General features: G+C 41.5%; 1 protein-coding gene across 1 annotated transcript; it reads left to right on the top strand.

The window, feature by feature from the left end:
* Positions 1-1,180: 1,180 nt before the first annotated feature.
* Positions 1,181-22,931, top strand: ahnak (AHNAK nucleoprotein; the record flags this gene model as incomplete). The annotated part of the gene is made up of 4 exons (XM_079228782.1): positions 1,181-1,334; positions 1,446-1,663; positions 1,781-8,477; positions 8,817-22,931. 4 exons carry the CDS (start codon positions 1,181-1,183, stop codon positions 21,950-21,952), a joined length of 20,205 nt encoding a protein of 6,734 aa, XP_079084908.1. The 3' UTR covers positions 21,953-22,931.
* Between the last annotated feature and the right edge of the window lie 1,327 nt (positions 22,932-24,258).

Here is a 24,258-nt window from a genome sequence, read left to right as displayed (position 1 = left end):
TGGGTTGTGGAGAGTTTGGTAGTAACGAAACAATGCTTTGTTTGATCCATGTTTGAGGAGGCTGGGATGAGACTGATGTAAACAAAAAAAACATGTTATCTTTGTGATGGTTGCACATTTGTTTACTACAGCACACATAAAGATAGAGAGCTAAAAAAGCTAAACATGGCTGTAAGTTGGCTAGATATGAACTGATAGATATATGGTAAATTGTTACCTCGTTGCTTGATTGTTGAAAGGGATGCTGTATTAAGACCAGTGATATCTAGTAAAGTTGACTGACCACACCCAGTCAGTAATATAATGTGCTCTTGTATAGCTGATTAAACCTTAAAGGTGATCCATTTTGTGATGCAGTGGTAGTTATGAATGCAATTATGGTCAACATAGATTGACACTGATATGTAGCTGTCATTAATGAACAGAATAAGAAGTTTGCTTTGCATTGTGTGTGTGAGAGCATTGAGAAATGTGTACTTATTTTAGTGTTAAACTACTGTTTGTGGATATGCATGTGTGTTAAAGAGAATACATGTACCAACATACTGGTGTATGTGTTGCTGTGCATTTGTGGACCTCTGTGTGTGTTTTCATAACACAAGACAGCTTTAACCATCATTGTTCTCTCTATTGACATTAGAGCATGGGTGTAGGCACAGGATTGGGCTGCTTTCCTCAGGGCAGGGTGTGGTCTGACTCCAACCAAATTTGCAAAACACAGAATGCAACAGGAGAGAGGGAGGCGGTAGAGGCTGTGTTTTCTGGAAGGGTTTTACCACCATCTAGTGTTCGCCATTTGGTCCTACATGTCAAACCTATCGACAGGGGTGGGTAAATGTTACATTTACAATTAGTCTTAAGGGTGAAAGAATAACTTTTGGTCTGGAATAAATTACTTTGTGAACATGAAGTGATGCATTGTTATCACAAGTTTGTCTTAATGATTATAATTCTTTTTTTGCGCAGGAAAATCAAGATAGAGTTTCCAACACACCAGGGCTTAAGTAGAGTAAAGCAAAACAAGGTATTTTACAAAAGTCATAATAACTCTTTTGTACTATCTATATATCATGTATACCTTGGTGAAATTACACTGTACACTGTTCATATACTGTAAGTTCCTGCCAACTGCTTTATGTTGTTTATCTCAAACGCATTATTTGTATGGTCATGTTTGCAGATGGCTGAAGAAGAGGAAACCAGAGAGGTGCTCTTTCCGGATTGGGAGGGCCCAGACAAAACTGGCTTGACCATTGAACAGACTGGAGGAGAGCTCTTTGTCAAGGAGGTGAAAGGAGAGTCACCTGCAGCACGGTCTGGACAAGTATACGAAGGTAGGAAATAATATTTTTTATCTAATCATCAAGTATGAAGTAATGTATGTCTCACCTACATGCTGACTAGTATTCTTAACATATTTTACCCTGTCTCTACAATATTCACAGGTGACCAGATTGTGGGTGCCACTGTCTACTTTGATAACATGAGCTCAGAAGAAACAGCTGAGCTACTGAAGACATTGAACCGCCACAAGGTTGGACTGAAACTACAAAACAAATCCCCTTACTGCTCGCCCTTGAGCACACCGTGTCGTTCGCCAATCAGCACCCTCACATGGGAAGGGAAGACCAGGTTAGGAGGTTCCAGTCCAGACATCATCCTTGTAAGTTATATTTTTTTAAATTATATGATTACTGATTTGTTTGTGGGGCATCTAATGAACAAAATACAATGGATGATAACATTTCCATGTTGTATATTTTACTGTCTTTTTCTACAGAGTGGAGAGGATGAGGACTATAAGAGAATATATTCAAAGAAGATTAAACCAAGGCTGAAGTCTGAAGACCTTGCTGAGGGAGTAGATGTTCGCACAGAGCGGCATAGCAGCACAAGCAGCGATGGCAGCACAATTACGACCATCACCCGGCGCATCACCACCTACACAGTGGATATGCCAGGTGGCACAAGTGAGCAACTTGAACTTTCAAGCCCAGAGTTCAAGGGGCTAAGGCACGAATCTGGTGATGGCTCTCCTCATATACAAATCTTCCAAGGCAGCCCTTCAGGTAAAGTTGGAGCAGAAGAGAGAGTTTTTGAGTCAAGTAATGTCTCTTACACTGGGCCACAAGTTAGCTCCACAGAGACAGGATGGGGCAGTGGGAGGGAGGTAGAAGATCCCAGATTCAAAGGGTCTAGCTTTGGAGTAACAGGGGGTAAAGGCCAGAGAGGCTTTGATATCTCAAGAGGGAGTGAGAAGCAAGGTGATGGAATAATGCAGATGTCAGGAACAAGCATGACATTAAGAGACAGCACAAACACTGGTAGTGGGCATGCTACAATAGGAGGGTTGGAGGGTGCAGACGTAACCTCAACTGATGAGAACGGAGGGTCAATTGGTCTTTCTTTACCAGAACAAAGCCTGCAGATTTTGACTTCGTCCATGGATAAAACACAGGCGGGAAGTATTGACACCAGTTTAGGTGAGAGGACAAAGATGAAGGTATCTGAAGCTATCAGTCACCCACAGGCAAAGGGATCAGGCAGCAGACTAGGAGGACCGGTAATAGAAGTTGGTAATGTTACCAAAGGATATTCCTCAGGGCCAGGCAAGATTTCAATGGCAGGTGACAATGTCAACATTAAGGGTTCAAAGTTGAAAGGTGAGGTTGATGCCAGCCTGCTAAGCACAATGGGAGGAATCAAAGCACCTGGAATAGACATTGAAGTTCCAGGGTATACAAATGAGAGCACTGTGAGTGGCATAAAAACTGTCAAGATGCCTGTGTTTGGAATGAAAGAAAATAAGGAAGAGGGAAATAGGGTTGAAGTTAAAAGTGGTGATGCACCTGTAACACATGAAAAGGTGCGAAAACCAGAACTAGACATCAAAGGGAAAGATATGGAGATGAAAGGTTATAGTGTTAAGAATGTAGGACCAGTTGTCAAGGTAAGACTTCCAGAGGCAGAGTTCAAAGCACCTGAAATCCACTCGAGCATTCAAACCAAAGTACCAATGAGTGACATCAAATACAAAATGGAAATGTCTGAGGTTAAAATTCCATCTTTATCTGGGCCAGATACAGAGGATTTCAAGGTCGGGGGAAATATTGATCTAACAGTGGCGAAGACTGAGCGAGAAATAAAGGCCCCCAAAATAGACATTAACTTTCCAGCTATCGATATTGGGAAGAAAGAAGGCGATTTAAAAATGCCTCAGATAAAGATACCATCATTTGGGGCCAAGGTTCCAAACGTTGATGTGAAAGCTTCTGGGGTTGACTTTAAAGCACCATCCAAAACAGGACCCACAATTCCAGAATGGGATATCAGTCTGAAAGGAAGAAATGTAAAGGGAGATGTGGATGTGACAGTTCCAAAGATTGAGCTACACACAACAAAACCTAAAGTTGAAGGACCAGAAGTTGATATTGAAATGCCTCAAGGTGGATTTGAGATGTCTGGCAACAAAATTTCATCTGTTGGCTTAACTGGACCAAAGATGAAAGCTCAAGATGTTGATGTAAAACTAACAAAACCTGAAATTGATGTCAAGGCACCTGAGGTTGACATTAAAGCATCCAAAGTGAAATTTGAAAGCCCAAATGTAGACATAAAAGCTCCCAAAGTGAATATTGACCTTGATGGACATACAGGTGAATTCAACCGTTCAAAACTTACAATGCCGTCCATTGGCCTGAAAGGTCCGAAACTTGAAGGTGATATGTCCAAACCAAAGATTAAAGGAGACATAACAGCACCTGAAGTAGACATAAAAGGTCCACAGGTTGATATTGAAGGACAAAAGGGTGGATTTGAAATGCCTAAAATCAAGATGCCATCCTTTAACATCAAAGGTCTAAAATCGGTAGGTCAAGATGTGGATCTAAACATTGATGTGAAAGCACCTGATATCGACATTGAAGCACCAGGAGTTGATGCTAAAGGACCGAATGCAACACTAAAAGGAGACAAATTCAACAGGCCAACCATAACAGGACCAAAAATCACGATGCCAAATGTGGATTTCAATCTGAAAGGTCCAAAACTCAAAGGTGAAGTGTCCGCTCCAAAGATAGAGGGAGACATAACAACACCTGATGTTAACATTAACCTCCCCAAGGCTGACATTGACATGAAAGCACCTGGCATTGACATCAAAGGGCCAGAGTTCGACATTGAAGGTCCTCATGCAAATATCAAAGGACCCAATGTTAAGATACCAACCATAAAAGGACCAAAGATGACCGATTTTGACATAAAACTAAAAGGCCCTAAGGTCAAGAGGGATGTGAACGTTTCAGTTCCAAAGATTGAAGCTGATATTGACATTAACGCTCCAGATTTGGATATCAAAGGACCAGATATTGACATTGAGAGTCCAAGTGGTAAAATCAGAGGACCCAAATTGAACATGCCAAGCATTTCAGGACCTAACCTCTCCATGCCAGATGTGGATTTCAATCTGAAAGGTCCAAAAATGAAAGGTGATGTGGATGTGTCCTTGCCAAAGATAAAGGGAGGCATACAAACATCTGAAGTCGACATCCAAGGTCCACAGGTTGATATTGAAGGTCCCAAAGGTGGATTTGAAATGCCTAAAATCAAAATGCCATCATTTGGCTTCAAAGGTCCAAAAGTGGAAGGTCCAGATGTTAAAATAAACCTTCCCAAAGGTAGCATTGATGTTAATGCACCTAGCCTTAAAATCGAAGGGTCAAACATTGATATTGACAGTCCTGATGCAAAATTGAAAGGAGCAAAATTCCACATGCCATCAATACCAGGACCAAAGCTGCCGGACTGGGATTTGAGTCTGAAAGGGCCCAAAATGAAGAAAGATTTCGATGTGTCAGTTCCAAAGATTGAGGGTGACATCAAAGCTCCCAAAGTTGACATTGAAGGACCAGATGTCGACATTGAAGGTCACAAAGGAGGATTTAAAATGCCCACATTTAAAATGCCCTCCTTCGGAATAAAAGGTCCAAACCTTGAAGGGCCAGAAGTTGATGTCAGCCTTCCAAAAGCTGATATTGACATTAATGCTCCGGAATTGAATATCAAAGGACCAGATATTGACATTGAGAGTGCAAGTGGTAAAATCAGAGGACCCAAATTCAACATGTCAAGCATTTCAGGACCTGACCTCTCCATGCCAGATGTGGATTTCAATCTGAAAGGTCCACAAATTAAAGGTGATGTGGATGTGTCCTTGCCAAAGATAAAGGGAGGCATAAAAACACCTGAAGTCGACATCCAAGGTCCACAGGTTGATATTGAAGGTCCCACAGGTGGATTTGAAATGCCTAAAATCAAAATGCCATCATTTGGCTTCAAAGGCCCAAAAGTGGAAGGTCCGAATGTTGATATAAACCTTCCCAAAGGTAGCATTGATGTGAATGCACCTAGCCTTAAAATTGAAGGGTCAAACATTGATATTGACAGTCCTGATGCAAAATTGAAAGGAGCAAAATTCCATTTGCCATCAATATCAGGACCAAAGCTGCCGGACTGTGATTTAAGTCTGAAAGGGCCCAAAGTTAAGGGAGATTTCGATGTGTCAGTTCCAAAGATTGAGGGTGACATCAAAGCTCCCAAGGTTGAAATTGAAGGACCAGATCTCAACATTGAAGGTCACAAAGGAGGATTTAAAATGCCTACATTTAAAATGCCCTCCTTTGGAGGAAAAAGTCCAAAGCTTGAAGGGCCAGAAGTTGATGTCAGCCTCCCCAAAGCTGATATTGACATTAATGCTCCGGATTTGGATATCAAAGGACCAGATATTGACATTGAGAGTCCAAGTGGTAAAATCAGAGGACCCAAATTCAACATGCCAAGCATTTCAGGACCTAACCTCTCCATGCCAGATGTGGATTTCAATCTGAAAGGTCCCAAAATGAAAGGTGATCTGGATGTGTCAATGCCAAAGATAAAGGGAAGCATAAAAACACCTGAAGTCGACATCCAAGGTCCACAGGTTGATATTGAAGGTCCCAGCGGTGGATTTGAAATGCCTAAAATCAAAATGCCATCATTTGGCTTCAAAGGTCCAAAAGTGGAAGGTCCGGATGTTGATATAAACCTTCCTAAAGGTAGCGTTGATGTTAATGCACCTAGTCTTAAAATTGAAGGGTCAAACATTGATATTGACAGTCCTGATGCAAAATTGAAAGGAGCAAAATTGCATTTGCCATCAATATCAGGACCAAAGCTGCCGGACTGGGATTTAAGTCTGAAAGGACCCAAAGTTAAGGGAGATTTCGATGTGTCAGTTCCAAAGATTGAGGGTGACATCAAAGCTCCCAAGGTTGACATTGAAGGATCAGATCTCAACATTGAAGGTCACAAAGGAGGATTTAAAATGCCTACATTTAAAATGCCCTCCTTTGGAGGAAAAAGTCCAAAGCTTGAAGGGCGGGAAGTTGATGTCAGCCTCCCCAAAGCTGATATTGACATTAACGCTCCGGATTTGGAAATCAAAGGACCAGATATTGACATTGAGAGTCCAAGTGGTAAATTCAGAGGACCCAAAATCAACATGCCAAGCATTTCAGGACCTAGCCTCTCCATGCCAGATGTGGATTTCAATCTGAAAGGTCCCAATCTGAAAGGTGATGTGGATGTGTCCTTGCCAAAGATAAAAGGAGGCATGAAAACACCTGAAGTCGACATCCAAGGTCCACAGGTTGATATTGAAGGTCCCACAGGTGGATTTGAAATGCCTAAAATCAAAATGCCATCATTTGGCTTCAAAGGTCCAAAAGTGGAAGGTCCAGATGTTGATATAAACCTTCCCAAAGGTAGCATTGATGTGAATGCACCTAGCCTTAAAATTGAAGGGTCAAACATTGATATTGACAGTCCTGATGCAAAATTGAAAGGAGCAAAATTCCACATGCCATCAATATCAGGACCAAAGCTGCCGGACTGGGATTTGAGTCTAAAAGGGCCCAAAATGAAGGGAGATTTTGATGTGTCAGTTCCAAAGATTGAGGGTGACATCAAAGCTCCTAAGGTTGACATTGAAGGACCAGATGTCGATATTGAAGGTCACAAAGGAGGATTTAAAATGCCTACATTTAAAATGCCCTCCTTCGGAATAAAAGGTCCAAACCTTGAAGGGCCAGAAGTTGATGTCAGCCTTCCAAAAGCTGATATTGACATTAATGCTCCGGATTTGGATATCAAAGGACCAGATATTGACATTGAGAGTCCAAGTGGTAAAATCAGAGGACCCAAATTCAACATGCCAAACATTTCAGGACCTAACCTCTCCATGCCAGATGTGGATTTCAATCTGAAAGGTCCCAAAATGAAAGGTGATGTGGATGTGTCCTTGCCAAAGATAAAGGGAGGCATAAAAACACCTGAAGTCGACATCCAAGGTCCACAGGTTGATATTGAAGGTCCCAGCGGTGGATTTGAAATGCCTAAAATCAAAATGCCATCGTTTGGCTTCAAAGGTCCAAAAGTGGAAGGTCCGGATGTTGATATAAGCCTTCCCAAAGGTAGCATTGATGTTAATGCACCAAGCCTTAAAATTGAAGGGTCAAACATTGATATTGACAGTCCTGATGCAAAATTGAAAGGACCAACATTCCACATGCCATCAATATCAGGACCAAAGCTGCCGGACTGGGATTTGAGTCTGAAAGGGCCCAAAATGAAGGGAGATTTCGATGTGTCAGTTCCAAAGATTGAGGGTGACATCAAAGCTCCCAAGGTTGACATTAAAGGACCAGATGTCGACATTGAAGGTCACAAAGGGGGATTTAAAATGCCTAAATTTAAAATGCCCTCCTTTGGAATAAAAGGTCCAAACCTTGAAGGGCCAGAAGTTGATGTCAGCCTTCCAAAAGCTGATATTGACATTAATGCTCCGGAATTGAATATCAAAGGACCAGATATTGACATTGAGAGTCCAAGTGGTAAAATCAGAGGACCCAAATTCAACATGCCAAGCATTTCAGGACCTGACCTCTCCATGCCAGATGTGGATTTCAATCTGAAAGGTCCCAAATTGAAAGGTGATATGGATGTGTCGTTGCCAAAGATGAAGGGAGGCATAAAAACACCTGAAGTTGACATCCAAGGTCCACAGGTTGATATTGAAGGTCCCAAAGGTGGATTTGAAATGCCTAAAATCAAAATGCCATCATTTGGCTTGAAAGGTCCAAAAGTGGAAGGTCCGGATGTTGATATAAACCTTCCCAAAGCTGGCATTGACGTTAATGCACCTAACATAGTCATTAAAGGCCCGGAGTTTGATATTAAAGGATCTAAGAATGAATTTGACATGCCTACAATTCAGATGCCATCATTATCCGGTCCAAAAATGCCAGAATTGGATTTGACTCTGAAAGGACCAAAGATAAAGGGAAATGTGGCCGCTCCAAAGATTGAGGGAGACATGAAAACATCTGAGATTGAAATCAAAGGTCCTAATGTCGATTTAAAAATTCCAGAGGGACAACTTAGTGGGCCAAAGGTGAAAATACCCAAAATATCTGGATCGAAGATATCATTGCCAAATGTTGACATAAATCTGAAGGGACCAAAGTTGAAAGGTGATTTGAAAGGGAGTGTTCAACTTCCAAAAGCTGAACTTGAGGGTCCAGATGTTACAATTGACGTTCCAGAAATTGGCACAAAGAAATCTAAATTCAAAATGCCAAAGTTTGGATTCAAGAGCCCAAAGATAAAAGCACCAGAAACTGATGTTGACATAGTTAAAGGGGAAATCAACATCAAAGGGAAGACTGCTAGCTCTGAACGTCTTGAACTTGACCTTGGAATGACTGGTTCGAAAAATAAAGGATCAAAATTCAAGATGCCAAAATTTGGTCACAAAACCCCAAAAGTTGAAATGCCAGAAATTGATGTGAATCTTCCCAAAGCAGGCATTGACATACAAACTCCCACTGTTGACATTGAAGGACCAGATGTTAGAATTGGCACTCCAGAAGGAAAAGTCAAGGGATCAACAATGAAAATGCCAAACATCTCAGGACCTAACCTCTCCATGCCAGATGTGGATTTCAATCTGAAAGGTCCCAAAATGAAAGGTGATGTGGATGTGTCCTTGCCAAAGATAAAGGGAGGCATAAAAACACCCGAAGTCGACATCCAAGGTTCACAGGTTGATATTGAAGGCCCCAGAGGTGGATTTGAAATGCCTAAAATCAAAATGCCATCATTTGGCTTCAAAGGTCCAAAAGTGGAAGGTCCAGATGTTGATACAAACCTTCCCAAAGGTAGCATTGATGCTAATGCACCGAGCCTTAAAATTCAAGGATCAAACATTGATATTGACAGTCCTGATGCAAAATTGAAAGGATCAAAATTCCACATGCCATCAATATCAGGACCAAAGCTGCCGGAATGGGATTTGAGTCTGAAAGGGCCCAAAATGAAGGGAGATTTTGATGTGTCAGTTCCAAAGATTGAGGGTGACATCAAAGCTCCTAAGGTTGACATTGAAGGACCAGATGTCGATATTGAAGGTCACAAAGGAGGATTTAAAATGCCTACATTTAAAATGCCCTCCTTCGGAATAAAAGGTCCAAACCTTGAAGGGCCAGAAGTTGATGTCAGCCTTCCAAAAGCTGATTTTGACATTAACGCTCCGGAATTGGATATCAAAGGACCAGATATTGACATTGAGAGTCCAAGTGGTAAAATCAGAGGACCCAAATTCAACATGCCAAGCATTTCAGGACCTAACCTCTCCATGCCAGATGTGGATTTCAATCTGAAAGGTCCCAAAATGAAAGGTGATGTGGATGTGTCATTGCCAAAGATAAAGGGAGGCATAAAAACACCTGACATTGAAATCCAAAGTCCACAGGTTGATATTGAAGGTCCCAGCGGTGGATTTGAAATGCCTAAAATCAAAATGCCATCATTTGGCTTCAAAGGTCCAAAAGTGGAAGAACCGGATGTTGATATAAACCTTCCCAAAGGTAGCATTGATGTGAATGCACCTAGCCTTAAAATTGAAGGGTCAAACATTGATATTGACAGTCCTGATGCAAAATTGAAAGGACCAACATTCCACATGCCATCAATATCAGGACCAAAGCTGCCGGACTGGGATTTGAGTCTGAAAGGGTCCAAAATGAAGGGAGATTTCGATGTGTCAGTTCCAAAGATTGAGGGTGACATCAAAGCTCCCAAGGTTGATATTGAAGGACCAGATGTCGACATTGAAGGTCACAAAGGAGGATTTAAAATGCCTACATTTAAAATGCCCTCCTTTGGAGGAAAAAGTCCAAAGCTTGAAGGGCCAGAAGTTGATGTCCGCCTCCCCAAAGCTGATATTGACATTAACGCTCCGGATTTGGATATCAAAGGACCAGATATTGACATTGAAAGTCCAAGTGGTAAAATCAGAGGACCCAAATTCAACATGCCAAGCATTTCAGGACCTAACCTCTCCATGCCAGATGTGGATTTCAATCTGAAAGGTCCCAAAATGAAAGGTGATGTGGATGTGTCGTTGCCAAAGATAAAGGGAGGCATAAAAACACCTGAAGTCGACATCCAAGGTCCACAGGTTGATATTGAAGGTCCCAGCGGTGGATTTGAAATGCCTAAAATCAAAATGCCATCATTTGGCTTCAAAGGTCCAAAAGTGGAAGGTCCGGATGTTGATATAAACCTTCCCAAAGGTAGCATTGACATTAATGCACCGAGCCTTAACATTCAAGGGGCAAAAATTGATATTGACAGCCCTGATGCAAAATTGAAAGGATCAAAATTCCACATGCCATCAATATCAGGACCAAAGCTGCCGGACTGGGATTTGAGTCTGAAAGGGTCCAAAATGAAGGGAGATTTCGATGTGTCAGTTCCAAAGATTGAGGGTGACATCAAAGCTCCCAAGGTTGACATTGAAGGACCAGATCTCAACATTGAAGGTCACAAAGGAGGATTTAAAATGCCTACATTTAAAATGCCCTCCTTTGGAGGAAAAAGTCCAAAGCTTGAAGGGCCAGAAGTTGATATCAGCCTCCCCAAAGCTGATATTGACATTAACGCTCCGGATTTGGAAATCAAAGGACCAGATATTGACATTGAGAGTCCAAGTGGTAAAATCAGAGGACCCAAATTCAACATGCCAAACATTTCAGGACCTAACCTCTCCATGCCAGATGTGGATTTCAATCTGAAAGGTCCCAAAATGAAAGGTGATGTGGATGTGTCCTTGCCAAAGATAAAGGGAGGCATAAAAACACCTGAAGTCGACATCCAAGGTCCACAGGCTGATATTGAAGGTCCCAGCGGTGGATTTGAAATGCCTAAAATCAAAATGCCATCATTTGGCTTCAAAGGTCCAAAAGTGGAAGGTCCGGATGTTGATATAAACCTTCCCAAAGGTAGCATTGACATTAATGCACCGAGCCTTAACATTCAAGGGGCAAAAATTGATATTGACAGTCCTGATGCAAAATTGAAAGGAGCAAAATTCCACATGCCATCAATATCAGGACCAAAGCTGCCGGACTGGGATTTGAGTCTGAAAGGGCCAAAAATGAAGGGAGATTTCGATGTGTCAGTTCCAAAGATTGAGGGTGACATCAAAGCTCCCAAGGTTGACATTGAAGGACCAGATCTCAACATTGAAGGTCACAAAGGAGGATTTAAAATGCCTACATTTAAAATGCCCTCCTTTGGAGGCAAAAGTCCAAAGCTTGAAGGGCCAGAAGTTGATGTCAGCCTCCCCAAAGCTGATATTGACATTAACGCTCCGGATTTGGATATCAAAGGACCAGATATTGACATTGAGAGTCCAAGTGGTAAAATCAGAGGACCCAAATTCAACATGCCAAGCATTTCAGGACCTAACCTCTCCATGCCAGATGTGGATTTCAATCTGAAAGGTCCCAAAATGAAAGGTGATGTGGATGTGTCCTTGCCAAAGATAAAGGGAGGCATAAAAACACCTGAAGTTGACATCCAAGGTCCACAGGTTGATATTGAAGGTCCCAAAGGTGGATTTGAAATGCCTAAAATCAAAATGCCTTCATTTGGCTTCAAAGGTCCAAAAGTGGAAGGTCCGGATGTTGATATAAACCTTCCCAAAGGTAGCATTGATGTTAATGCACCTAGCCTTAAAATTGAAGGGTCAAACATTGATATTGACAGTCCTGATGCAAAATTGAAAGGACCAAAATTCCACATGAAATCAATATCAGGACCAAAGCTGCCGGACTGGGATTTGAGTCTGAAAGGGCCCAAAATGAAGGGAGATTTCGATGTGTCAGTTCCAAAGATTGAGGGTGACATCAAAGCTCCCAAGGTTGACATTGAAGGACCAGATCTCGACATTGAAGGTCACAAAGGAGGATTTAAAATGCCTAAATTTAAAATGCCCTCCTTCGGAATAAAAGGTCCAAACCTTGAAGGGCCAGAAGTTGATGTCAGCCTTCCAAAAGCTGATATTGACATTAATGCTCCGGAATTGGATATCAAAGGACCCAATTTGGACATTGAGAGTCCAAGTGGTAAAATCAGAGGACCCAAATTCAACATGCCAAGCATTTCAGGACCTAACCTCTCCATGCCAGATGTGGATTTCAATCTGAAAGGTCCCAAAATGAAAGGTGATGTGGATGTGTCGTTGCCAAAGATAAAGGGAGGCATAAAAACACCTGAAGTCGACATCCAAGGTCCACAGGTTGATATTGAAGGTCCCAGCGGTGGATTTGAAATGCCTAAAATCAAAATGCCATCATTTGGCTTCAAAGGTCCAAAAGTGGAAGGTCCGGATGTTGATATAAACCTTCCCAAAGGTAGCATTGACATTAATGCACCGAGCCTTAACATTCAAGGGGCAAAAATTGATATTGACAGCCCTGATGCAAAATTGAAAGGATCAAAATTCCACATGCCATCAATATCAGGACCAAAGCTGCCGGACTGGGATTTGAGTCTGAAAGGGCCCAAAATGAAGGGAGATTTCGATGTGTCAGTTCCAAAGATTGAGGGTGACATCAAAGCTCCCAAGGTTGACATTGAAGGACCAGATCTCAACATTGAAGGTCACAAAGGAGGATTTAAAATGCCTACATTTAAAATGCCCTCCTTTGGAGGAAAAAGTCCAAAGCTTGAAGGGCCAGAAGTTGATATCAGCCTCCCCAAAGCTGATATTGACATTAACGCTCCGGATTTGGAAATCAAAGGACCAGATATTGACATTGAGAGTCCAAGTGGTAAAATCAGAGGACCCAAATTCAACATGCCAAACATTTCAGGACCTAACCTCTCCATGCCAGATGTGGATTTCAATCTGAAAGGTCCCAAAATGAAAGGTGATGTGGATGTGTCCTTGCCAAAGATAAAGGGAGGCATAAAAACACCTGAAGTCGACATCCAAGGTCCACAGGCTGATATTGAAGGTCCCAGCGGTGGATTTGAAATGCCTAAAATCAAAATGCCATCATTTGGCTTCAAAGGTCCAAAAGTGGAAGGTCCGGATGTTGATATAAACCTTCCCAAAGGTAGCATTGACATTAATGCACCGAGCCTTAACATTCAAGGGGCAAAAATTGATATTGACAGCCCTGATGCAAAATTGAAAGGATCAAAATTCCACATGCCATCAATATCAGGACCAAAGCTGCCGGACTGGGATTTGAGTCTGAAAGGGTCCAAAATGAAGGGAGATTTCGATGTGTCAGTTCCAAAGATTGAGGGTGACATCAAAGCTCCCAAGGTTGACATTGAAGGACCAGATCTCAACATTGAAGGTCACAAAGGAGGATTTAAAATGCCTACATTTAAAATGCCCTCCTTTGGAGGAAAAAGTCCAAAGCTTGAAGGGCCAGAAGTTGATATCAGCCTCCCCAAAGCTGATATTGACATTAACGCTCCGGATTTGGAAATCAAAGGACCAGATATTGACATTGAGAGTCCAAGTGGTAAATTCAGAGGACCCAAATTCAACATGCCAAGCATTTCAGGACCTAACCTCTCCATGCCAGATGTGGATTTCAATCTGAAAGGTCCCAAAATGAAAGGTGATGTGGATGTGTCCTTGCCAAAGATAAAGGGAGGCATAAAAACACCTGAAGTCGACATCCAAGGTCCACAGGTTGATATTGAAGGTCCCAGCGGTGGATTTGAAATGCCTAAAATCAAAATGCCATCATTTGGCTTCAAAGGTCCAAAAGTGGAAGGTCCAGATGTTGATATAAACCTTCCCAAAGGTAGCATTGATGTTAATGCACCGAGCCTTAACATTCAAGGGGCAAAAATTGATATTGACAGTCCTGATGCAAAATTGAAAGGAGCAAAATTCCACATGCCATCAATATCAGGACCAAAGCTGCCGGACTGGGATTTGAGTCTGAAAGGGCCAAAAATGAAGGGAGATTTGGATGTGTCAGTTCCAAAGATTGAGGGTGACATCAAAGCTCCCAAGGTTGACATTGAAGGACCAGATCTCAACATTGAAGGTCACAAAGGAGGATTTAAAATGCCTACATTTAAAATGCCCTCCTTTGGAGGAAAAAGTCCAAAGCTTGAAGGGCCAGAAGTTGATGTCAGCCTCCCCAAAGCTGATATTGACATTAACGCTCCGGATTTGGAAATCAAAGGACCAGATATTGACATTGAGAGTCCAAGTGGTAAATTCAGAGGACCCAAATTCAACATGCCAAGCATTTCAGGACCTAACCTCTCCATGCCAGATGTGGATTTCAATCTGAAAGGTCCCAAAATGAAAGGTGATGTGGATGTGTCCTTGCCAAAGATAAAGGGAGGCATAAAAACACCTGAAGTCGACATCCAAGGTCCACAGGTTGATATTGAAGGTCCCAGCGGTGGATTTGAAATGCCTAAAATCAAAATGCCATCATTTGGCTTCAAAGGTCCAAAAGTGGAAGGTCCAGATGTTGATATAAACCTTCCCAAAGGTAGCATTGATGTTAATGCACCGAGCCTTAACATTCAAGGGGCAAAAATTGATATTGACAGTCCTGATGCAAAATTGAAAGGGCCAAAATTCCACATGCCATCAATATCAGGACCAAAGCTGCCGGACTGGGATTTGAGTCTGAAAGGGCCCAAAATGAAGGGAGATTTCGATGTGTCAGTTCCAAAGATTGAGGGTGACATCAAAGCTCCCAAGGTTGACATTGAAGGACCAGATCTCAACATTGAAGGTCACAAAGGAGGATTTAAAATGCCTACATTTAAAATGCCCTCCTTTGGAGGAAAAAGTCCAAAGCTTGAAGGGCCAGAAGTTGATATCAGCCTCCCCAAAGCTGATATTGACATTAACGCTCCGGATTTGGAAATCAAAGGACCAGATATTGACATTGAGAGTCCAAGTGGTAAATTCAGAGGACCCAAATTCAACATGCCAAACATTTCAGGACCTAACCTCTCCATGCCAGATGTGGATTTCAATCTGAAAGGTCCCAAAATGAAAGGTGATGTGGATGTGTCCTTGCCAAAGATAAAGGGAGGCATAAAAACACCTGAAGTCGACATCCAAGGTCCACAGGTTGATATTGAAGGTCCCAGCGGTGGATTTGAAATGCCTAAAATCAAAATGCCATCATTTGGCTTCAAAGGTCCAAAAGTGGAAGGTCCGGATGTTGATATAAACCTTCCCAAAGGTAGCATTGACATTAATGCACCGAGCCTTAAAATTGAAGGGTCAAACATTGATATTGACAGTACTGATGCAAAATTTAAAGGACCAAAATTCCATTTGCCATCAATATCAGGACCAAAGCTGCCGGACTGGGATTTGAGTCTGAAAGGGCCCAAAGTGAAGGGAGATTTGGATGTGTCAGTTCCAAAGATTGAGGGTGACATCAAAGCTCCCAAGGTTGACATTGAAGGACCAGATGTCGACATTGAAGGTCACAAAGGAGGATTTAAAATGCCTACATTTAAAATGCCATCTTTTGGAATAAAAGGTCCGAAACTTGAAGGGCCAGAAGTTGATGTCAGCCTCCCCAAAGCTGATATTGACATCAACGCTCCGGAATTGGATATCAAAGGACCAGATATTGACATTGAGAGTCCAAGTGGTAAATTCAGAGGACCCAAATTCAACATGCCAAACATTTCAGGACCTAACCTCTCCATGCCAGATGTGGATTTCAATCTGAAAGGTCCCAAAATGAAAGGTGATGTGTCGTTGCCAAAGATGAAGGGAGGCATAAAAACACCTGAAATCGACATCCAAGGTCCACGGGTTGACATTGAAGGTCCCAAAGGTGGATTTGATATGCCTAAAATCAAAATGCCATCATTTGGCTTCAAAGGTCCAAAAGTGGAAGGTCCGGATGTTGATATAAACCTTCCCAAAGGTAGCATTGATGTTAATGCACCTAGCCTTAAATTGAAAGGTTCAAAGATTGATATTGACAGCCCTGATGCAAAATTGAAAGGATCAAAATTCCACATGCCATCAATATCAGGACCAAAGCTGCCAGACTGGGATTTAAGTCTGAAAGGGCCAAAAATGAAGGGTGATTTTGATGTGTCAGTTCCAAAGATTGAGGGTGACTTCAAAGCTCCCAAGGTTGACATTGCAGGACCAGATGTCGACATTGAAGGCCACAAAGGAGGATTTAAAATGCCTAAATTTAAAATGCCCTCCTTTGGAGGAAAAAGTCCAAACCTTGAAGGGCCAGAAGTTGATGTCAGCCTCCCCAAATCTGATATTGACATTAACACTCCGGAATTGAATATCAAAGGTTCAGATTTTGACATTGAGAGTCCTAGTGGTAAAATCAGAGGACCCAAATTCAACATGCCAAGCATTTCAGGACCTAACCTCTCCATGCCAGATGTGGATTTCAATCTGAAAGGTCCCAAAATGAAAGGTGATGTGGATGTGTCCTTGCCAAAGATAAAGGGAGGCATAAAAACACCTGAAGTCGACATCCAAGGTCCACAGGTTGATATTGAAGGTCCCAAAGGCGGATTTGAAATGCCTAAAATCAAAATGCCGTCATTTGGCTTCAAAGGTCCAAAAGTGGAAGGTCCGGATGTTGATATAAACCTTCCCAAAGGTAGCGTTGATGTTAATGCACCTAGCCTTAAAATTAAAGGGTCAAAGATTGATATTGACAGTCCTGATGCAAAATTGAAAGGAGCAAAATTCCACATGCCATCAATATCAGGGCCAAAGCTGCCGGACTGGGATTTGAGTCTGAAAGGGCCCAAAATGAAGGGAGATTTTGATGTGTCAGTTCCAAAGATTGAGGGTGACATCAAAGCTCCCAAGGTTGACATTGAAGGACCAGATGTCGACATTGAAGGCCACAAAGGAGGATTTAAAATGCCTACATTTAAAATGCCCTCCTTTGGAGGAAAAAGTCCAAAGCTTGAAGGGCCAGAAGTTGATATCAGCCTCCCCAAAGCTGATATTGACATTAACGCTCCGGATTTTGCTATCAAAGGACCAGATATTGACATTGAGAGTCCAAGTGGTAAATTCAGAGGACCCAAATTCAACATGCCAAACATTTCAGGACCTAACCTCTCCATGCCAGATGTGGATTTCAATCTGAAAGGTCCCAAAATGAAAGGTGATGTGGATGTGTCCTTGCCAAAGATAAAGGGAGGCATAAAAACACCTGAAGTCGACATCCAAGGTCCACAGGTTGATATTGAAGGTCCCAGCGGTGGATTTGAAATGCCTAAAATCAAAATGCCATCATTTGGCTTCAAAGGTCCAAAAGTGGAAGGTCCGGATGTTGATATAAACCTTCCCAAAGGTAGCATTGATATTAATGCACCTAGCCTTAAAATGAAAGGGTCAAAGATTGATATTGACAGTCCTGATGCAAAATTGAAAGGACCAAAATTCCACATGCCATCAATATCAGGACCAAAGCTGCCGGACTGGGATTTGAGTCTGAAAGGGCCCAAAATGAAGGGAGATTTGGATGTGTCAGTTCCGAAGATTGAGGGTGAGATAAAAGCTCCCAAAGTTGACATTGAAGGACCAGATGTTGACATTGAAGGCCACAAAGGAGGATTTAAAATGCCTACATTTAAAATGCCATCTTTTGGAATAAAAGGTCCGAACCTTGAAGGGCCAGAAGTTGATGTCAGCCTCCCCAAATCTGATATTGACATTAACGCTCCTGATTTGGATATCAAAGGACCAGATATTGACATTGAGAGTCCAAGTGGTAAATTCAGAGGACCCAAATTCAACATGCCAAGCATTTCAGGACCTAATCTCTCCATGCCAGATGTGGATTTCAATCTGAAAGGTCCCAAAATGAAAGGTGATGTGGATGTGTCATTGCCAAAGATAAAGGGAGGCATAAAAACACCTGAAGTCGACATCCAAGGTCCACAGGTTGATATTGAAGGTCCCAGCGGTGGATTTGAAATGCCTAAAATCAAAATGCCATCGTTTGGCTTCAAAGGTCCAAAAGTGGAAGGTCCGGATGTTGATATAAACCTTCCCAAAGGTAGCATTGATGTTAATGCACCTAGCCTTAAAATTGAAGGGTCAAACATTGATATTGACAGTCCTGATGCAAAATTGAAAGGAGCAAAATTCCACATGCCATCAATATCAGGACCAAAGCTGCCGGACTGGGATTTGAGTCTGAAAGGGCCCAAAATGAAGGGGGATTTCGATGTGTCAGTACCAAAGATTGAGGGTGACATCAAAGCTCCCAAGGTTGACATTGAAGGACCAGATCTCAACATTGAAGGTCACAAAGGAGGATTTAAAATGCCTACATTTAAAATGCCCTCCTTTGGAGGAAAAAGTCCAAAGCTTGAAGGGCCAGAAGTTGATATCAGCCTCCCCAAAGCTGATATTGACATTAACGCTCCGGATTTTGATATCAAAGGACCAGATATTGACATTGAGAGTCCAAGTGGTAAATTCAGAGGACCCAAATTCAACATGCCAAACATTTCAGGACCTAACCTCTCCATGCCAGATGTGGATTTCAATCTGAAAGGTCCCAAAATGAAAGGTGATGTGGATGTGTCCTTGCCAAAGATAAAGGGAGGCATAAAAACACCTGAAGTCGACATCCAAGGTCCACAGGTTGATATTGAAGGTCCCAGCGGTGGATTTGAAATGCCTAAAATCAAAATGCCATCATTTGGCTTCAAAGGTCCAAAAGTGGAAGGTCCGGATGTTGATATAAACCTTCCCAAAGGTAGCATTGACATTAATGCACCGAGCCTTAAAATTGAAGGGTCAAACATTGATATTGACAGTCCTGATGCAAAATTGAAAGGACCAAAATTCCACATGCCATCAATATCAGGACCAAAGCTGCCGGACTGGGATTTGAGTCTGAAAGGGCCCAAAGTGAAGGGAGATTTCGATGTGTCAGTTCCAAAGATTGAGGGTGACATCAAAGCTCCCAAGGTTGACATTGAAGGACCAGATGTCGACATTGAAGGCCACAAAGGAGGATTTAAAATGCCTAAATTTAAAATGCCCTCCTTTGGAATAAAAGGTCCAAACGTTAAAAGGCCAGAAGTTGATGTCAGCCTCCCGAAAGCTGATATTGACATTAACGCTCCTGAATTGGATATCAAAGGATCAGATTTTGACATTGAGAGTCCAAGTGGTACAATCAGAGGACCCAAATTCAACATGCCAAGCATTTCAGGACCTAACCTTTCCATGCCAGATGTGGATTTCAATCTGAAAGGTCCCAAAATAAAAGGCGATGTGGATGTGTCGTTGCCAAAGATAAAGGGAGGCATAAAAACATCTGAAGTCGACATCCAAGGTCCACAGGTTGATATTAAAGGTCCCAAAGGTGGATTCGAAATGCCTAAAATCAAAATGCCATCATTATCAGGACCCAATCTGCCAGAATGGGATCTGAGTCTGAAAGGGCCCAAAACAAAGGGAGATTTTGACGTCTCAATTCCAAAGATTGACGCTGACATCAACGCTCCTGACATGGATATCAAAGGACCAGATTTTGACTTTGAGAGTCCAAGTGGTAAACTCAAAGGACCTAAATTCAACATGCCAAACATTTCAGGACTGAAAGGTCCCAAAATGAAAGGTGATGTGGAGATGACAGTGCCACAGACCAAAGTAAACATTAAAACACCTGACATTGACATCAAAGGTCTAGAGGTTGACATCGAAGGGCCAAAGGGTGGATTTGACATGCCTTCAATCAAAATGTCATCATTTGGCAGCAAAGTTCCAAAGGTTGAATGTCCAGATGTTAATATAAACCTGCCCAAAACTAACGTTGATGTGAACACACCTGAAGTTGACATCAAAGGTCCAGAGTTTAATATCAAGGGGTCAAAGGATGGATTTGAAATGCCTAAAATGTCAATGCCATCATTCAACATCAAAGGTCCAAAATGGGAAGGTTCAGATGTTGATATAAAACTTCCCAAAGGAAACATTGACATGAAAGCACCTGATGTTGATGTCAAAGTAAAAGGAAAGATGGATGCATCAGTGCCCAAATTGGAAGCAGATATCAGAGGTCCACATTCTAACATTGCTGGACCCACCATCACCATGGAAGGTGTATCAATTGATCCTGCATTGACCAGTGTTACATTTCCCAAGTTCAAAGGTCCTAAGTTTGGAATGAAATCCCCAGAACTCAGTGTGGAAGCACATGGTTCCAAAACAAAAATGAGTTTCCCAGATACTGATGCAAGTCTTGATGCCCCTGATATTAATGTCAATGTAAAGGGGAAAAAGGGGAAATTCAAACTTCCTAAAGTGAAAGGAAAGGCAAAGAAACTTGATATAGACATAGAAACTCCAGCAGCACACTTGGATTTAGACACACCTAATATTCATGTCAAAGGAACAAAGGCAAAGAAGCCTCTTTTTGGTAAGCTTAATTTTCCTGATGTGGAACTAGATATCAAGTCACCAAAATTGAAAGGCGATGGGTTTTTTTCAGAAGGATTCAAATCCCCTGACATTGATTTTCCGTCTGCTAGTTTGAACACCGCTATTGATACTTCTCCTATTGACAGTCCAAATGTTCATTTGGGAGAAACAGATATCAAATTGAATCCGAAATTAAAAATGCCAAATGTGAACGTTTCTACTTCGGATATTGATGCAAATCTTAACAGACAAGGAGAGCCAACATTGAGTGCAGGTTTTACAGGCCAAAAAATTAATGTGAAAGGTGGTGCAGAGATCGATGCAAGTGTCTCTGGGGGCAGTGCCAGTGGTGGCCTTCATTACCCAGAAGGTACAGTAACATTTCCCAAAATCAAGGTACCAAAATTTGGTATCGCTCTGCCTCAGTTGGAAGGTCAGGCAGGTGAAGGACATGTTGAATCAGGTAGTGGAGGAATGAAAATAAAGTCTCCATCTGTCAGTTGCCAAGTCAGTTCACAAAACGTTGAGGTTCCCAGTCCAGAACTGAGACACAGAGAAGGAAAGGTAAAAGTAAAGTTGCCAAAAATGTTTGGCAAATCAAAAGCAAAGGGCAGTAGTGCAGGTGACCTTCGAGGACCAGAGATAGAATTGAGTACAAGTGGAAAAGGCAGTAAGGTACATACTGGGGAACTGATAGGTGGACAATTTAAAGTAGAGGGTGATCCTGGGCTCAGTGTGTCAACTAAAGGCAAGTCAGCCTCACTGGATCTATTGAAGAAATCAAGGCATCGGTCTTCTTCTCTGAGTGATGAGGGGGGGCTTGCAGTAGGTTCCCCTTCAGCTCACTTAGAAGCGGAGGGTGGCGACATTTCATTAGACCTAGGAGGAAGCAAGATCAAAGGAAAGAAAGGCAAGTTGAAGTTTGGCACCTTCGGAGGTTTTGGTTCAAAGTCAAAGGGCTCATATGAAGTGTCACTTGGTGAGGAGGGTGAAGCAGGTGCAGGTGTTCATCTACCCTCTAAAAAATCGAGATTGTCATCATCTTCCAGCAGTGACAGTGGTTCAAGAGGTGGTTTCAGGTTCCCAAGACTTGAGCTATCTGTTTCACCCAAAAAATGATTTACTATGAGGTAAATTAAACTCTTTCATGTACACCCAAATAGACACTTATAACTGACACATTCTTTAATGTGTACATCTTTAAAACCCAAGGGCACGTACAGTCATCTCAATATTGGTAACTATGTGTAATTTGTTCCCAGTAATTAGACACAGTGCATGAGATTGTTTGAAATCCCTTATAACTGTAAATAAGATAAATTTGTATCGTAGTAATACATATTGTTTTTTTGTACATAGTCCAGATTTATTGAACACATGCCATCCCACCAAATTTTCACAAATAGTTTATTACAGGGTTGTCATTTTGTCTTATTTTATTACAATAAATTAATGTTATTAATGAAGAGGTGTGGTATATTTGTATCCAGGGGTCTATTGCACAGAACAGATAGTTACAATTGTTATTTTGAAGGAAGATGTTTGTACACCCAGACACACTTATAAACATTTACCAGTTATTGTATGTATGAAATTATTTTATTTTCAAGCTTTGTAATAACGTAATCTGTGTAGAAACATTGTTAGGCAACATGGAGCTGGCCCTTTATAACCCATTCTAATAAGTAATGGTGTTGTCCTGTATTTGCAAAGACAATCACCTTTTGGAAACAATTCTCTGAAATGCTGTTATTTTTTTAAGAAACTTTATTCACCCTCTGATTGTGTAACATTTATGAATAAATATGCAATGTTTCATTTGTTTTCAACATGTTTTTCTTCCAAATCCTGTATCATTTTCATTTTCACCTGTTTTTTGAACCTATTTTATTTCCTGTCACTCTCCATTTGTACACTCACCTAATGATAACGTGAAGAAAAAGAAAAGAAAAAAAAGAAACTCACTTCATGATTGCCAAAAATATAATCTGTGTTAATAGCGAGTTGCATAGTTTTGATCTGTAATGATGGAGATAAAGCATGATTATTTGGGTCTATTATTTTGTTTGCATTCTGCCAAATAAACTAAATAAAAAGATCTGTATTTGCAAGTGTCTTAATCATGTGATATGATAGCGGCAATACTTGATTGTGCCATTGACTGTCTGCTGAATCCTAGCTCCCTATACTCTGACCAGGGCCACTATTGATAACATAGCTGAATACATCTCTGCACAAAGAGACACAGTGGGGGGGGGGGGGGATCAATTTGCTCACTTTTAGAGTTTGGGACAGTATGTTTGGCTATCAGCTAACAGCTTACGGATCTATCAGTTCACACACTGCTGAGTACATTGGTGGCCAGAAACACAGTGGTCGAAAACTGTTTGCACAAACTGTTTGCACAACCTTTGCCAGTACTGTCAAAGGTTGCAGAGAAAGTCGTCATTCAACAACGGACAACATTTCTTAACAGTAGCACTTTTGGACTACATCTTATGCAGTTTGGCTTTAGAACTAATCATTCCACAGAAACTGCCACTTTACACTTAATAGAGCAAATTAAATCGAGGCTTGACAAAGGAGGAGTAGTTGGTGCTGTATTTTTAGATATGCCTAAAGCTTTCGATACAGTCAATCATGGTGTTTTAATATTGAAATTCTCTAAATGACTTCTAACTTCTCATCTGAAGCACTGACATGGATGTCTTCATATTTATCGAAGAGGATGCAATGTGTTAAAGTGTGTGATCCACTGTCCAGAAACATGGAATGCACAATGGGTGTTCCCAGTGGCGACTGGTGGCTTTTTCTTTTGGTAGGGCCATCTAATCAATTTCAGCAAACATCCCTGTATGATTCAATGCAAAAAAAGTATCACGCATTACTACTTTGCAGTTAAATATTTAACATTTATTCTAACACATTGACATAATAAAGACATCTTATTAATACAATTCAGTATATATATATATATATATATATATATATATATATATATATATATATCATGTTACATACCCCTCCGAATGATAGTCCTGCACTTGACTGATGATTTCAAATGTATTGATAAATTCCCAAAACCAACATAAGAGCTGTGTACAAAGGCACAAAAAAATTATGTTAGCTTACTCCTCGTTTGCATTAATAGCACACACACAGAGCCAACACTCACGCCAATTTCACCTTTTAAGCACCATGACCCCTATATAGGGTGAAATTTACACATGATGGTTAACCCTTATAGTACGGAGCCTGTCGCCGGCGACAGAAAGTAACATGCAAACAGAATGCAAAACCAAGATCACCGTAACGCGAGTATTTACGCAATCAACATAATTCCAATGGATTCTGAGTAGCTTTCCAATGACATGCATGTCCATTACGGTACTGGTTTCGAAAAACAGCGGCGAGTTTTTCTGTGG

The sequence above is a fragment of the Taurulus bubalis genome, assembly GCF_910589615.1.
Source record: "Taurulus bubalis genome assembly, chromosome: 13".
Lineage (NCBI taxonomy): Eukaryota > Metazoa > Chordata > Actinopteri > Perciformes > Cottidae > Taurulus > Taurulus bubalis.
This window is presented reverse-complemented; position numbering and strand designations above follow the sequence as displayed.